Raw genomic sequence first — 15,684 nt, 5'->3', positions numbered from 1 at the left:
ATAGATGCTTTACCTAAACCATAATAAATTATCTATCCTTAGACCAAATTTAGCACGGTTTGGGGGTGATTTTACAGTTGTAGGAAGATACAAATATGAATGTGGATTCCATGCGTGAACACTTATGCGTGTATTATCTTAGACTAACACGATAAAACTTTGAGAAAGTCTTAAGTTAGAGGTCGATTTGTTTGAATAAGTGTGTGATAAAGGACATTGTACTAATCAAAGCATATACATTTGAAAATTCTAAACTTCTCTCTAAAGCCTTTATGACTCGAATGATTAAATCTATAAGGCTGTCTTAAAATCTGGTACCCTAACGTCGTCGGACTTGGGAGCCATCGACCTAAAGCTCGTTACAAGGGTCATTTAGAAGGCAATAAAAGACGAAGTTGCACTTGAAAAAAAAATTTGTTCTTTTCGAAACATTTTTGAATCGGGTTAGTAAGCCTGAAAAGGTATTTAAAAATCTGGTGCCCTAAAATCATTTGATTTGAGAGTCATCGGTCTAAAGCCTGCTACATAGGTCATCTAGAAAGCTTAATAGAGAGAATATATATATATATATATCAAAAAAAGCAAGTGCATGAAAAGAACAAAAGCACTAAATACCTTGGTTAAGTCCTAACACTTATTTGAGAGAATTTGACTTTTGATGCAAGATAATTAACTAATTGAGTCTTGGAGGTCGAAGCAAACAAATAATTGGAGAAGTGTTGACTTGCAATTCGTGACGTCCACCTGAACTCAAGAGGGTGAGGATATTAATGAAAAATTCAACCTTAAATCACACATTGAGAAATGAGTGAAAAGAATGTATTTGGAGGTATGTGAATCTTACGAGTGATGAAATGATATATTTGACCACAAAGGGTCGGGAATTGGAATAACTTATGTCATTAATGTCTACATAATTCTACACACACACGTCGATTTTACATTGGAAGAGTGAATATTAGTTTGGTGTTGTAACTTTGAATCATGTTGGTAAAATTAACACTTAAATCTTGTTTCCTGAGGTGAGAAGCTAGATTGTCCAACCGAATATTTTTGCATGCTTGTGTGTTAATTATTATTTAGTTTATAGTTTTGTTTGAAGACAAACAAATATTTAAGTTTGGGGGTATTTGATAAGTGTATTTTATACACTTATTTTGTACCTTAAATAGCGATATTTGATGGTACTTTTAACAAATTATATCCTAAATTTTTGTCTTTTATGTTTAATATGTGAAATTTTATGAAGGAATGAAGCAAAAAAGGACGAAATGCAAAAGTTTGGGGACCAAGTTGTAACAATTCAATAGTTGTTCCGGACCATGAATCGAAGATTGAAGAATTTGGAGATCAAATTTTATATTTTGGAAAGTAAAGGACTTAAATTGAACCAAAGAATACATGAGTTGCAAGAATAAAAGGGTTTAAGGACAAAAGTTTATTATAATGAAAAATTGAAGACTTGAGGGGTAATATTACATTTAAGACTTTGAATTGAAGTCAAAGATGGTGGCTATAGAGTTGTATTATAATTCACACAGGAAGCTGGGAGTTTTTTGGATAAAATTAGTCCCTTTTAGAATTAAACTTGTGGTTGTTAGGTTTCATATATATATATATATAGAAAACGGGGAGGAGAAGGAGCCAATTTGATATATTTCATGCAAAATTTGGTGGCTGAAATTTTTATCAGACACACGCAGGAGACAAAAAAAGGGGCAGCCAATATCTTATATGCACGCACGAAAATCGAAGCAGCTAGAATCCCTTTTTTTGTTCAAATTTGATGGCTACTTAATTATTTTTGGAGAGAGATTTATACGTACATGCATAGAGGAATTGGGGGAGCCAATTATATAGTATATATTTTGCACAAAATTGAGGCAGCCAACACTTTCTGCAAAAAGAGGTGATTGACACAGACGGATCCTTTGGAGAGAGAAATAGGAGGCAGTTTTGGAAGAATTAATTGGAGAAAAACACGTTGCAGGTTCAATTTTACAAATTATTCACGTTTCGTCAATTAATCTGGTGATGTCTTCCATAAATTCTTATTTTTCTCTCATTAATATGCGTATTTAAATTAAATTTTAGGACGAACAATGTAACTGATTTGGGACCTTTATTTCTTTTATTTGAAATTATTGTTCTTTTATATTTTATGTGTGGATTTTAATTATGTTTTTAATACTTTGAATTTTTTCGGCTAATTATTCAATGATTCCGTGAACAATAATTACGTAAAGATACGGATTCTTATTTAGACCACATATTAAAATTCGATAAATTAATATAACGTGTAAAGATACCTATATTAATTGTTGCGGTCCAATAGAAATTCTTAGAACTGTTATTTCGTTTTATTAAATTTAATTTGCATAGAGATATGTAATTGAACTAATTAAATAGGCTCAACGAGAACTCGAGAGGGGTAAGTTGAATACAATAGAAGAATTCGACCGAACACTACTTTAATTTTATGAATCACGATATTAGAGGTAAAGATGACCAATAGTGAATTTGTGCCGCCCTAATCCGCATTTATTAATTGAATTTTCACTCATTTTCTATTGTATTCACGAAAATTTTAGTTGTTAGATTTAAAAATCACATTTAATCATTTTTTGTTTATTTTTATTGAATAGAAGTTAGGAAAAATAAATTCAGTACTAAAGCATAGTTCTCGTGAGAATGATAATCCGGACTCAAAAGGTCCAATTTACTACTTGTCACGCTCCGTCCACTTGCGGGATATAATCGACAACAAGCTTTTGGCGTCGTTGCCGGGGACTATTATTTTTAGTCTTAATTTATTTATTTTTTTATCTTATTTTTAATTGTTATTTGATTTGCTTTTTTTTATTTATTTATAGAAAACTGTGTTCGTTGTATACTCCATACCCAAGGTGACGATCTTGAACTGTTTGATTTGGAAATAGAACGTACCTTCAGACGAAAACACAGGGAACACAGTAAAAAATAGCAACATCAAATGGTTGATAATTTAAACAATCATATTCCTATACAGTCAATTGAATAAACGGCCGCGAAAGCTCAACAGCAAAAGCAAATGGAAGTAAATGAAGGAGACTTGCCAGTTTCTAAGTTTTTGACGCCTATAGCAGTACCCGCGTGATCCAGTATAGTATATCCAGATTTTGGGGTAAACAACTTCCAGATACGGGCTGATTGGATTAATTTGATGAGTAACATTCTACAATTCTACGGGTTACCTCATGAGAATCCAAACACACATATCTCAAGGTTTCTCAGGAATTGTCATGCTTTTGGGGTTAATGATGACACCATCAAGCTACGATTATTCCCATAAACACTGAGAGATGCAGCGTTGAAATGACTAGATGCCAAATCGGATGGAAGTATTACCACATGAGAGGAACTAATCAGAAAATTCTGCAATAAGTTCTTTCCACCAACTAAAGTAGCAAAAATCAGATTGAAAATTCAAACCTTTAAAAAAATAGATGGGGAAAGCTATCACGATGCATGAAACAGATTTAAGGAGTTGATGAAGAAGTGTCCAATTATCGATCATGTCTTTCATTTTACTATTAAGCCTCATTTGACTCTCATTTTTCTAAAAATGAAAATGAAAAATATAGTCGTTACGGGACCTACACAAGAGATAGAAAGTCAAAGATGGTGACTTAGTATAATAGATAATGGTCATATTTTTCATTTTTATACCCAAAGAATGAGAATCAAACGGGGGGTAAGTTAATATAAGTCAAAACTCCTTTTTCAATTTATAAGTACACTTTGGTCGAGGATTTCATTATCGACTTAACTGAATAAAATGTAGATCATAATCTCTTACTAAGAGTGAAGAATCCTCTATTGATTATTTCAAAACTTTCATATGATTATTGACATACCCAAAATGATGTTGTATTAGTAGCCATTGGCAAAACAATATCCAATATTATCGAAGTATGACCGTCCTCATATAAGACACTATGATGATCTCAAGTCCAGGGACCAATTCCACTATTGAACATTAGATATTAACCACTGACACTCGGATAGTTATCCTGTAAAATCTCTCAAATGGGCTTCCAATGTTTTGTTCTATAATAAAACATTCACGTGTTCATTTAAGTGTCACCATACTTTAATTCGTGAGATCAGCTACTTTTTTCACAAGTAAGAAATATCACAGGTGATGATCTATTTATAATAACAATGTCTGTATCTTGTTATTACTTATGATCAATGATAATTTAAGATTCAGTCATCTGTAATTTATATCTCACAGTCATAACTCTTTATGATTAACAATCACCAAATCTTAAATCCACCAAACTCTATTATTTAATATCAGAATAGTGATTCAAATAAATAATATTTTTTTTCAAAATAAATACATTAAACATACAAAAGTGTTTATAATATAAATTGATTGGACCTATAACATAACACTTTCAAGATATGATGACAGAATCTATAGATGTGATGACAGAACCATTGGACAATCCAAATGTATCAGGAATAGTTGTTGAACGATGTCTTGATAAGCTTATATTACTTGCATCAGAATGAGAATTTAGGAAAAGATTTTACAATAATCTCAACAAAAACTTGAGAATTTGAGGAAGTGTCAGTCGATAACTGAAATATACTAATGAAGAACTTTTGTTCCCAAAACTACGCATATCTGGAGATTCGAAGACATTTTATTATGTGATAGTAATTTCTATAACATTTAACGATTTAATTTTTTTTTGTTAGTTTTCTTTTCGATGCTAGAATGTATTTGTAACATCCAACTGTAAAATAATCTGTTCTTCAAGAATTTTGTTCTCTGATTCTCTAACAGTGATTAAGAAGTTAATTTGAAATAAGTTTACTTACTATTAAGTAAGTAAATCAAATTTAAGAATAAATAAGTTACTTATTTTAAATATGATAAATGCTATAAAAAAGTCGTTGGCCAAACTTGCTCTGCTCCAATACGTCTGGCTTCACGCGCTATAGAGTTCGTGTTATTATGATCGGTATGTTCTGTTAGTTTATCCTTTCTGGCAAAGCAGTTATATTGAAACAGAAAAAGAGAGAGAGAGTAAACGCTGCTCCTAAGTCGTATGCGCAAAAATAATTATCTTGGGAAAAAGTTTCTTCTTTCTCTCACTGCTCATTGGTTTGAGCTTCAGAGATCGCACGACGCGATACAAGCTCTACAAATTTCAAATCAGAGATCTTAACTTCTACATTCAAATTATTCCTTTATCTTCTATTTTTTCTGAGTGTATCTGTATGTACACATACATATAATACCATATATATACAATAAAGCTGTGTTTGGTAGGTCAATAAATTGTAGTATATATCCGGTCAGGAGATATCCCTGGTGGGGTTTTTCTGGGTTTTCGATTTTGTCAAATGGGTCGTTGAGTTTTTTTTTTGGTTTTAAAGGAGGTTTTGTAGAGTAAGAAACTGTCTCTCGAGGGTTGTTAATAGCTTACTTTTTGCTATCTTTTATCTTCTATTAATGTAATTTTTCAATTTTGATGATTTCGGTGGGTAGTATGGATGGGAGAAAATTGTCGGGTTTAGGGTCAGAAATGGAAGTGAACGAACTCGAAGAAGGAGAGGCCGGCTGTTTGCTGAATGATGGCGACGCTTCTACCATTGACCCTGATATTACTCTCTCTTACATTGTAAGTTCATTTTTTTTATTAATTTTTCTTGTAATTAGTTTAAGCTGGATGCAGTCTAATTTATGAATATTCATAGACATCCTGTTCACTTGTCAATTATAAGCTGGATGTAGTATGATTTATGAATAGATATCCTGTTCAGTTCTCAATTATGTGTGCTATTTCTGTTTATTGTTAGTTACTTATGCCTAATAATTTCGTTCCAAGAATATGTTAATAAAAGGGATAACTGGTGTTTCGTATTTAATTAATTCTTGTTCAGACTTAGTTAAGAGAGATAAAAAATACTATGTTTGGGCATTATTAATGATGTATGGTACACTGTGTCTAGTTTTTGAACTTCCGAAGATGGCTAGAGTAGGACTAGAGATAATGATCTGTCATAAAGAGTTGTAGAAGTTAGTCATTGTTGGTGTCTTGGTTAGAATGTGTCTTTAATGTGTTATTTTGCACTTTTGAAGGGGGAGAAACTCCAAAATGTTCTCGGACATTTTCAGAAAGATTTTGAAGGTGGAGTTTCAGCTGAGAATTTGGGTGAGTTGACACGAAGAATGACTGATCACAAAAAATTCGAGGGTCACACTAATGTGGCTTAGAGTATGAAGTACTGATGGGACTTTAATTGCCTAACAGGGGCAAAATTTGGCGGCTATGGTTCATTTTTACCAACTTATCAACGGTCTCCTTCTTCGTCTCGTCCAAAGAGTTCACCCGAAGTTCATAACTATAGTGCGCCCAAATTCCTAAACAATCTGCATTCGGAGGTAGATAGTTTTAAATTTGAATCTATACTTTTTCTGTTCATGATTCTCTACAGCACAATGGAACAAGGACTTGTCTCCCCTGACATGAAAATTCTAGTTTACTTGAACACTCTGAGTTGTATACGATACAGGACAGTAGGGAAAACTCATTCGCTTTGACAAGTGATTCTCTATCTTCAAGGCCTGGAGCATCTTCAGGAAAGACTGCAGCCATATGCGATCCTGTGAAAAGGGATGTCTCCACCCTGTCCACACATGCTGAAGAGGTCACTTCAAACATCGGGCTTGTTAAGATGTCTGGTAATCCTTCTGAACAAAGAACTTTGAAGGTCCGAATCAAAGTTGATGCTGAAAATTTGTCGACACGACAGAATGCTGAAATCTACAGTGGACTTGGTCTTGATGTATCTCCATCATCTTCATTAGATGATAATCCAGTAGTTAATGAAGGTTTATGTGGTAACAATCAGGATGTGCCAGACAAATCTCCGACTAGTATTCTTCAGGTGAATAATAGTCCCTCATCATTCATCTCGACTTTCTGATTCTTTCTCTCTTTCTTTTTTTCATTTTTCTTTTAATGGTAAATCAACCTGATATTATGAGGTTTATTTTGACACTGTACTATTACTGCATCGGAACAGATTATGACATCATTTCCTGCCCACGGGAGCCTTCTTTTATCCCCTCTATCCGATGATCTGATTCGTCTCTTTGAAAAAGGAAAGTTTAGGGGGAAGATCCAATCCAAACTCGTGCATAAAGAAACCTTGGAAAGTTCTTTGATGTTAATTGGTGGGTCTCTATCTAGTAGGAGAAATCAGAAAGTTTTAAAGAAATGGATGTCATCTGAAAGGGATGACACATTTTCTACACAATTCATAAGCGAGAAGAACAACGATAGTCTGGTGAAGAAGGAAACTGATATTGACATTTTAGGTTGTGAGGAACTTGTTTCTAATGCTCTTAAACTCCCGCTTTTATCAAGTTCACAGCATGGTGATGGTATTCCTATGAATGGTACCTCTAGGGAAGTTGATATTTCTTCTAAAGATGGGGTGACGGACAAAACCTGCTCTGGACCGATAGAGAAGGAAATTTTCAGGAGTTTGTTTGCTCAAGATATTGACAGGGTTGAGGAGTACGATGAAGATCTGCATCCACTGGACAAGGTTTCGGAAAATAAAAATGCAAATTTTGGGTTTGACAGTGCTGATTTTCCACAGGATGATGCCCAAAAAGCAGAAAAAGTTCAATTTGAGTCAAATTTCTGTAAGGGGATAAAGGCTTCTGATGCTGAAGCGAAACAATTGGAAGTTCAGAAAGAAGCATACAGTAATGAGGAAGGTGTGAAACTTACTCCTGGAAAGGAGCATATATCTTCAGCATCCAGGAAGAAATCAAAAGAAGTTCAGAGTGTTTCAAAAGATCAGTTAATGCATGATTCTTCTTTGATGCCTAAAAGTAGGAAGGGCTCTCTTGGTAACAATCTTATGTCTAAAAATGATTCACTTGATTTCAAGAGGGACCATGGAAAGCCTGGAGACAGATATAAGGACTTCTTTGGAGACCTAGAACTTGAAGAAGAAGATAGTGAATCGATTTCAGGGGAAATCCCTTCCTCGAGAATTTTGAAGGACTCTCAGCTAATTGAAAAGAGGAGCATCATTGAATCTCACAATGCATCAAAGGAGAAAAGTGATGTTAAAAGAATAAAAAAGCCACCTTCCTATTCTGAAATGGCTTCGAGAATGGCCCCTCAAACTGTAAGTGGGCCCACTTCTGATGCTACCTCTGCAGGAGTGGATCCTTTTGTCCAAGAAGATTGGGTCCTGTGTGATAGGTGTCAACGGTGGAGACTTCTTCCACTTGGTACAAATCCTCAGAGTCTTCCTGATAAATGGCGTTGTAGGATGCTCACCTGGCTGTAAGTTTTGTCAATGTTATATTTATAAACTATTGGCTAGTAAAAAAGAACAACAATTTATCTCAAATATATATGGAATAAGGCTTATTTTGTTTCTGTAACAAGAAACGTGCTGCTCCAAAAGACATTCTGCATGCGCATGCATGTGCTTAGAGTACTCGACTCTTGATAATTTGAACATTTCTCTAGGCCTGGAATGAACCACTGTAGTATCCCTGAGGACCAGACTACAAAGGCTTTACGTGCCCTCTACCATCTTGCTCCTACTTCAGGTCCTGCCCCTGCTTCTGAGAGCCAACACAATCCCCTTAATTATCCTGCTAGGACTTTGTTGGGAGTATCATCAGCTGATGCTAAGTGTCTCGGTGATGAACGACAAAATATTTGTTCTCAAGATAGAGTCAATGGGAAGAAAAAACACGGGTCAATAGATGTGAAAAATTCAAATGACTTAGATGATCCCACTCACGTTTCAGACTCGCAGAAAAAGGACGTTAAGGTACCAGGCAAAACTGGAGCGAACTACTCTCCTTCTGTTGATGCATATCAGCATTTGCGCCACTCTAGTAGTGTAGTTGTAGAGAAGCACAAGGATGATAAGAAAGAGAAAAAGTCATCTCTAGAGGGCCATTCTGATAGAGGTATCTTAATTTAGTATGATTTTCCATTTAGCTTCTCGAACTTCTTTATCTGGAATCATCTAAATTGTCTTCTATATGTGTAAATAGGTACAAATTCAAAGGTAAAGAACAAGAGAGAGTCTGATTCAGAGAGCTTTAGAGTTTCTAAAAAAGTTAAGAGTGAGAATGTACATTTTGGTGATGAAAATTGGACCTCTGACAATGGTGGAGACTCCTCAAAACCAGGTCATAATTCAAGTAGTGGTTTGTTAATTAATGCTGCAGGGACTGATCGAAGAAATTCCAGATGTGATGCGAAGAAATCAGCTAAGAATCTGGAAATGGAAGCAGGGACTTCAGGTGATGGTTTGCTGTGGATGAGGGAATATGATTGTCAAAAATCTGTTACAAAGAGGAAAGAGCATGAATATCTTGATTTGCCTAGTGCAGAACAACATTCCAAAGACCACGAGGGTTTTATAGAAGAAACCCATGAAAGTAAGCACAGTAAAGAAAAGAAAACAAGAATATCCAAGTCCGAGGGGAAAGACAATAACAGAAGCAAAGGCAATGTAGCACTGGACAAAAATGGTAGGGGTATGAAGGACCAACAAATTGAAAATGCTATACAGCCCTCCGTTGCTGCCAACTCAAGCTCTTCAAAGGTTTCTGGGTCACGTAAAAACAAGCCCAGTGTCCATGAAATGAAAGGTTCCCCGGTTGAATCAGTGTCTTCTTCCCCTTTTCGGTATCCTGATGCAGATAAGTTTTCATCAGCAGGAAGGAACCCTGTCCTCAAAGATGAATTCCAGGACTCTGGAATTTTGACTACGGCTAGTCCAGGAAGGTTTTGGGGTGGTGAAGATAATGGGGGTGATGATCAATCTGGAATGGTGATAAAGGATTTAACTTTCAACGCCATCCATCACAGTTCACTAGATTCCCATGTTCTTGAATATTCGAATAGGAATTTGAGTAAACCGTATCACGATAAGGTCAAGGCAGAGAGTTTAGCTTGTCGTGATTTTGGTACTGAACATGTTACCAATGACCATTTTGATTGCTTAGGCCAAGTTAATGAAGAATGCCAGGATGAAGAAAGAACAAATACTCAAAACTGTGGGCATCAGACAAAGAAGTCTGGAAAGGGGTATTCTTCGCGGTATAAAGACAAGACTCATAATTCTAAATCCAACATTGATAAAGGTAAGAACGAGATTTCGGATTCTTCCTTTGAATCTGTAGGCCATTTGCATTGCTGTGAGAAAAAATTGACGAGTGGAAGAAACAAGTTCGACGAAAAATTTGTTACTCCTGACAAGGAGGACAAGATATTCATTTCTAAGAAAGATTTTGCTGAAGGAATATTAAGTGACAGTGGTAACGGAGAAAGTCAGTTAAAATTTGGAGGCCGTAATGGTTTGGATGTTACAAAAGGCCACGATAAAATGTATAAACTTCAGCGGGACCATGGTGACGAAAAATCATCCAGAAAGCTTCTATCATGTACAAGCAACCGGGTTGGGGTTGAATCCTCCAGTAGAGGAAAGTTACACTCACTACCACCCTTGGCAAGAGGCCAGGCTGAAACAGTACCAACTATTTCTGGATCAAAGAAAGAAAATGGAGAAAACATTTTGGTAATTGATAAATTTGAAAATTGTGATGCATTGAAGGCACATAGTCAGGATAAAAAAGCTGAGAAGAATGGAAGCCAGTCCTTTAATATAAGACATCCTACTCCAGAAGCGAATAAGGGTCGGGATCTTGAAGCCCCAAGTCCTATTCGAAGGGATTCCTCCAGTCATGCTGCTACAAATGCTTTAAAAGAGGCGAAGGCCCTTAAACACACCGCAGATCGTCTCAAGGTTCAGACAAATCCTGTTGAATCTGACGTAGTTATTGACATTATTATGTTGCCTGTTTCTTTACATGGTCTTCTATTGCAGAGTTCTGGATCAACTGAAAGTACAGGCCTCTATTTTCAAGCTTCCCTCAAGTTCCTCCATGGAGCATCTTTGTTAGAATCTGTAAACAGTGAGAGCAAGCGTAATGAGACAATTCAGTCAACTCAAATGTATAGTAGCACGGCAAAGCTCTGCGAGTAAGTTATATGCAAATGATTTATCTGAGATGTCTATGCTTCATATATTTAAATTTTTTTATGCAATTATTTTCTCTGTTGATTTTATGTTTGAGGATGAAACTTGTGAGTCTATAAGTTGTTTCTTTCGCTGGGCGCTTTGTGTTATTTCTGTGTTCTCTTTTAATGGATGAATGTGAAAAGCCATTGAATGTGTGGAATTTAAATCTGATGGTTCAGATTGTTTGTTTGTAACTTTTAGTATAATCTAATTGCTTCTTTAATGGAACTTTTAAGGGCTTGTACAGCTCCTTTCATGTCGATTAATTGTTTTCTGTTTATAGGTTCTGTGCTCGTGAATATGAAAAGTTGAAAGACATGGGAGCTGCTTCTCTGGCCTATAAATGCATGGAGGTCGCATACATGAAAGTAATTTATTCTTCACGTACTAGTGCAAGCAGGGATCAGAATGAGTTGCAAAATGTTCTACAAATTGTTCCACCTGGTAATTTGTGACAACATATTCTTATCAGGATTTCAGACTAAATCACACAGTCGGTATTTAATTATAAGATTAGCCGGCCTGATTTGAGATGGACGACATAACTAAGGATTACGGCTTTTAACATAAACCACTTTGTAGCCACAATTCGATTGGAAAATAATGATGCTGCTTAAAATTGAACTAAGTTTGCCTTTAAATAACAGAAATTGTTTTAGTTTTATGTTTCCTTCCGGGGAAAAAAAAAAAATTGCACTGGACTCTCAAATGATGTCTTCACTAGATGCTAATCTGTTTTAGCATTAATAAACTGCACAAAAATAATTGATAATGGAAATGTGTTTCCAAAGACTCCGCTGTGATATAATGGAATGCTCAATTTTATTGTAATTGTAGCTTCGTAGAAATTTCTTCGCCATTTTTTTTTGGTGAAGTGCTTGCTTTTCTTTCAGGAGACAACTTTCACAATAGTTATTCTCTTTTATAATTTTCATACTAACATTTAGGTGAATCTCCTTCCTCTTCGGCTTCTGATGTTGACAATGTGAACAACCAATCAACTGTAGACAAGGCTGCCTTTGCCAAAGGTGTTAGTTCTCCTCAAGTTGCTGGAAGCAATGTTATCACTCTAAGAAATCGTTCTAGTTTTACGAGGCTACTTGACTATGTAAGCACAATTTATCATTCAGGTGCACCACGACTTCTCACAGTAATTTGCATAAAGAGTACGATCAAGTATATCTTTGAAATAGTTGAGATGGTTTCCCTCCAAATTTTGGAATATGAGTAACTTGTTGAGCTTTACCTAACCATTAGAGGCGGTGTATGGGCATATCTCTCACATTGAGGGTGTACAACAATAAATATGTGCTATTGTGTGCTTTGCTTGTTTTATTTTTTGATTATGACTTAATCAATAATAATGATTCCAAAGCATTATGACCAAATCTGGTTTACAATTTTCGTACTTCTCGTAGCCAGTAACTTTTAGGGGGTTTTCTGGGCCTCAATCCTGTCAAGTTCACATGCATCTACTTTAAGTACAAAGTTACAAACCTTCATACAATGGCCTGGCACTTCTCTATGTTTGTTTCTTTCCCTGGGATATCTTTTTAGTGAAGGGGGATGGGGAAATTTTTGTGTCTTACATCAAATTTGTACTTATTGAGTTTCAATTTTTATAGGCACAGGACATTAGTTTTGCTATGGAAGCCTCCAGGAAATCGAGAATTGCTTTTGCTGCTGCCAATCCAAGACTTGGAGAAACACAGCATAGAGAGGGTATCTCTTCTGTCAAAAAGGCACTTGATTTTAATTTCCAAGATGTGGATGGATTATTACGCCTTGTTCGGGTTGCCATGGAAGCCATCAGTCGTTAAACTACCTCTTACACTTCAAAATAAGCCAATCCACGGTCTCTCCCCTTTCTCCATTTCCTATTTGTTATTGAAGGAAGAAAATAGAAAAGGATCTCTTATTCACCAAATTCTACATTCTAGGAACTCAATTAAATTAGCACCATTGTATATCTGTACAGTAATGGCTTGTTTGGTGGGGGGGATTTTGTAAGACTCTGGGCAGTATGAGAGGAAACAAAAAAGCCTAAAATATTACCTGTTGTACTGTCGAGTCCAGAACTGTGTACTATACACGTGTATTCTTCAATATGGCTGCTTGTGGATGAGAGTACTTGCCTGGAGTTTTTCAAGCACGGTTGATATTATCCTTAAAAGGCTTCTGCATGATTTAATGATCTACCACATAACCCAACTAACAATGATCACAAAAGTGATGGGGAAACCTGATCACTTGAGATAGTGGAATTCAATACCTTCGTCTCCATTATTGTTGGGTTGTTGGTGGAGTTCGAACAATTTTGCCCCCCAAAAAAATACCTTTTCCTCTAATCCCGACAGAATCAAGGAGAAGTTCATGCCAAGCTCTCAAATATAAATTTGATCCTATTGACTCACTGAGTTCCAGCTCAATCTAAGGCTGACACTGGACTTGCAGTCTCAGGTTAATTTCCATGTACATTTTATTCTTTGTATGTGACACATTTGTACTCTTTATTTGATCTGATCTTATATTTTCTGATTTTAATGTTTGCAGGTTTTGTCTTAGACTTCTCTCACAATGGAGACAATTAGCTTGCATTGTTCATAATAATAAGTAGAAATAAGTTGCTAAAACGTGGATGCAGAGCACAAAATAAATAAATAAAATGTTGTGTTTTATTGACATCAAGGGAAGGATTGAGATGATCCCTTCAAAGGTGTGTTATATTTACTTTTTGTACAAAGTTGATTTCTAAGCAATTAAAGATAGAATTTCATCTGTTGAAGTTCCTCTGGTTTATGTTGTCATTTCTGTAAATAAAAATTTCATATGAATTTGAAATTTCATCAAGTACAGTTGACAGGTCATTTGCTAATTTTCTTCACTGAATTCTTGAAATATGTATCTGTTGAATTGGGGAAAGCTTTGAAGTAAAATGTTCAGCTAATATTGGAACCTGTTGTTGGATTACGTGTTGACTTTATTTTTGTCCTGAGAAGAGCAAAAAAACCTGGAATGATCGGACTCGGCTGTGGATCATGAAAATTAGCATCTATGAAATGCCATTTGGTGTTTGATGAGGTAGTTATAAAATGAACACGTGGATATATTTTTTTTTAATCGATTTTTTCTATACACTAAAAAATCTGAGTAAGGAAATGTTCCTATCCAAGCCCAAATCCTCAATGAGACAAGATGTTTTGTCGTACTTGCATAATAATATAATTTTCCCAATTTTGTTTAATTTTTCGCTACTAGATTATTCGTGATCGCAAAAACTATGAAAATTTTAGATTAAGTGTTCGTTCGGTTTAGCTGAAAAAGTTAACAAAAATCCAAGTCTTCAACCGCATTTTCATGTGATTTATAATTTTTATCAATTTTTTAATCATATATTTTATCAATTTTTTTTATTAAAACGTTCAATAAATATAATTTTTAGCAAAATCAAATGTGGGCTAAATCTCTCTTCAACAGCAATCTATTGCATTGATGTTAAAAATTTGTCATTACCTTGGTAACATACGTATTAGGTTGGCTATTTATTTATACTGCATGCATGTTACACTTTTGTTATTAATAAATAAAATATAGCACCTCGAGTGGTCCATATAATAATTAATTTTTTTAATATTTACAACAATAGTACATTAATTTAACTAATAATATGTTCAATCTTAATTCTTACAAATTAATATAGTCCAATTTTATGTAATTTTTGTGCCTCTTTTTGTTGATTTATTCTTAGATTTGATTGTTAAAATCTTGGGAAGAGAAATATAGCGAGTTCACAATAATGAAGGGAAATGTAACCAAGCTTTCAATTCAATTTATTAGAACTATAGAAAAGACGCTAAGATAGAAAAATGGATATGTATAAAATTTAGGTCAATTTCATTAAGTTGGGCTTGGACTGAAAATTAGAAATAAGAAAATCATATTTTGAGTTTAGACTAAATTAATTAGTTACAAAATTTATTTTTTAAAAAATCAAATAATTTGCTTATTTAAGATAAATAAATTAAAAAAGATTAGTGAGATACAGTTCGTCGCTTAAAATCAAGAATCAAACCAAATTCGTTGGTTCTCGAAGCTGATTTTGGAGCTTAACGTTGGAACTTAATTATTATGAGCCATTTGTACCTTGTTCTTCGTATAAAACTAATTTTTTTATTTTTTATTTTATTTTATTTTTTTAACCTAACCTAACTATATATTCATTAATTAGAGAATTATTTTGCGGACGGAGGACACAAAGCTAGTAGCAGAAGTGGATGAGTCAAAAAGACGTTTATAGGGTAGAAAGTAACTTTGACTACGACTACCTTCGGAATATGCATGCATGCATATATTCGAATTCAGCTCTATCCAAGATTTTGGGTTAATCCAAGGAACTTAAGAAGAAAGAATTTTCAAATGGTCGGTTGAGTGGGTGGCTTCCATATTATAATCCGTATCAATTCACAGTACTGGTTAGTTCAAAAAGTTTTTTTTTTTTTTTTCAAATTAATTTTGATGTCATGAATATGATGTAAGCATTGTAATGTTCCA

At 34.7% G+C, this 15,684-nt stretch overlaps 1 protein-coding gene across 4 annotated transcripts; it reads left to right on the top strand.

Moving 5' to 3' along the window:
* Window positions 1–1,657: 1,657 nt before the first annotated feature.
* LOC111394790 lies at window positions 1,658–14,088 on the top strand. Of its 4 annotated transcripts, XM_023020783.1 has the most exons (13): window positions 1,658–1,990; window positions 5,546–5,678; window positions 6,140–6,212; window positions 6,312–6,442; window positions 6,574–6,948; window positions 7,087–8,369; window positions 8,559–9,010; window positions 9,098–10,857; window positions 10,939–11,093; window positions 11,417–11,577; window positions 12,081–12,241; window positions 12,759–13,593; window positions 13,687–14,088. In XM_023020783.1, exons 2-12 carry the CDS (start codon window positions 5,547–5,549, stop codon window positions 12,951–12,953), a joined length of 4,878 nt encoding a protein of 1,625 aa, XP_022876551.1. In that variant the 5' UTR covers window positions 1,658–1,990; window position 5,546; the 3' UTR covers window positions 12,954–13,593; window positions 13,687–14,088. The 4 variants fall into 4 exon arrangements, with proteins under 4 accessions (XP_022876551.1, XP_022876559.1, XP_022876543.1 ...); XM_023020791.1 differs by lacking the exon at window positions 1,658–1,990 and having other exon boundaries at window positions 4,963–5,678; window positions 12,141–12,241; XM_023020775.1 differs by lacking the exon at window positions 1,658–1,990 and having other exon boundaries at window positions 4,966–5,678.
* Window positions 14,089–15,684: the final 1,596 nt, after the last annotated feature.

Source organism: Olea europaea, chromosome 1 (assembly GCF_002742605.1).
Source record: "Olea europaea var. sylvestris chromosome 1, O_europaea_v1, whole genome shotgun sequence".
NCBI lineage: Eukaryota > Viridiplantae > Streptophyta > Magnoliopsida > Lamiales > Oleaceae > Olea > Olea europaea.
The sequence above is the reverse complement of the archived record's forward strand: the minus strand, read 5'-3'. Positions and strand labels throughout refer to the sequence as shown.

Bases quoted from the DNA above. Each gene is read 5' to 3' on its own strand.
- LOC111394790 (XM_023020775.1), top strand. From the start codon at position 5,529: ATGATTTCGGTGGGTAGTATGGATGGGAGAAAATTGTCGGGTTTAGGG. The intron at 6,443-6,573 runs GTAGATAGTTTT...TATACGATACAG, and splicing joins TAAACAATCTGCATTCGGAG to GACAGTAGGGAAAACTCATT. The intron at 9,011-9,097 runs GTATCTTAATTT...ATGTGTAAATAG, and splicing joins AGAGGGCCATTCTGATAGAG to GTACAAATTCAAAGGTAAAG.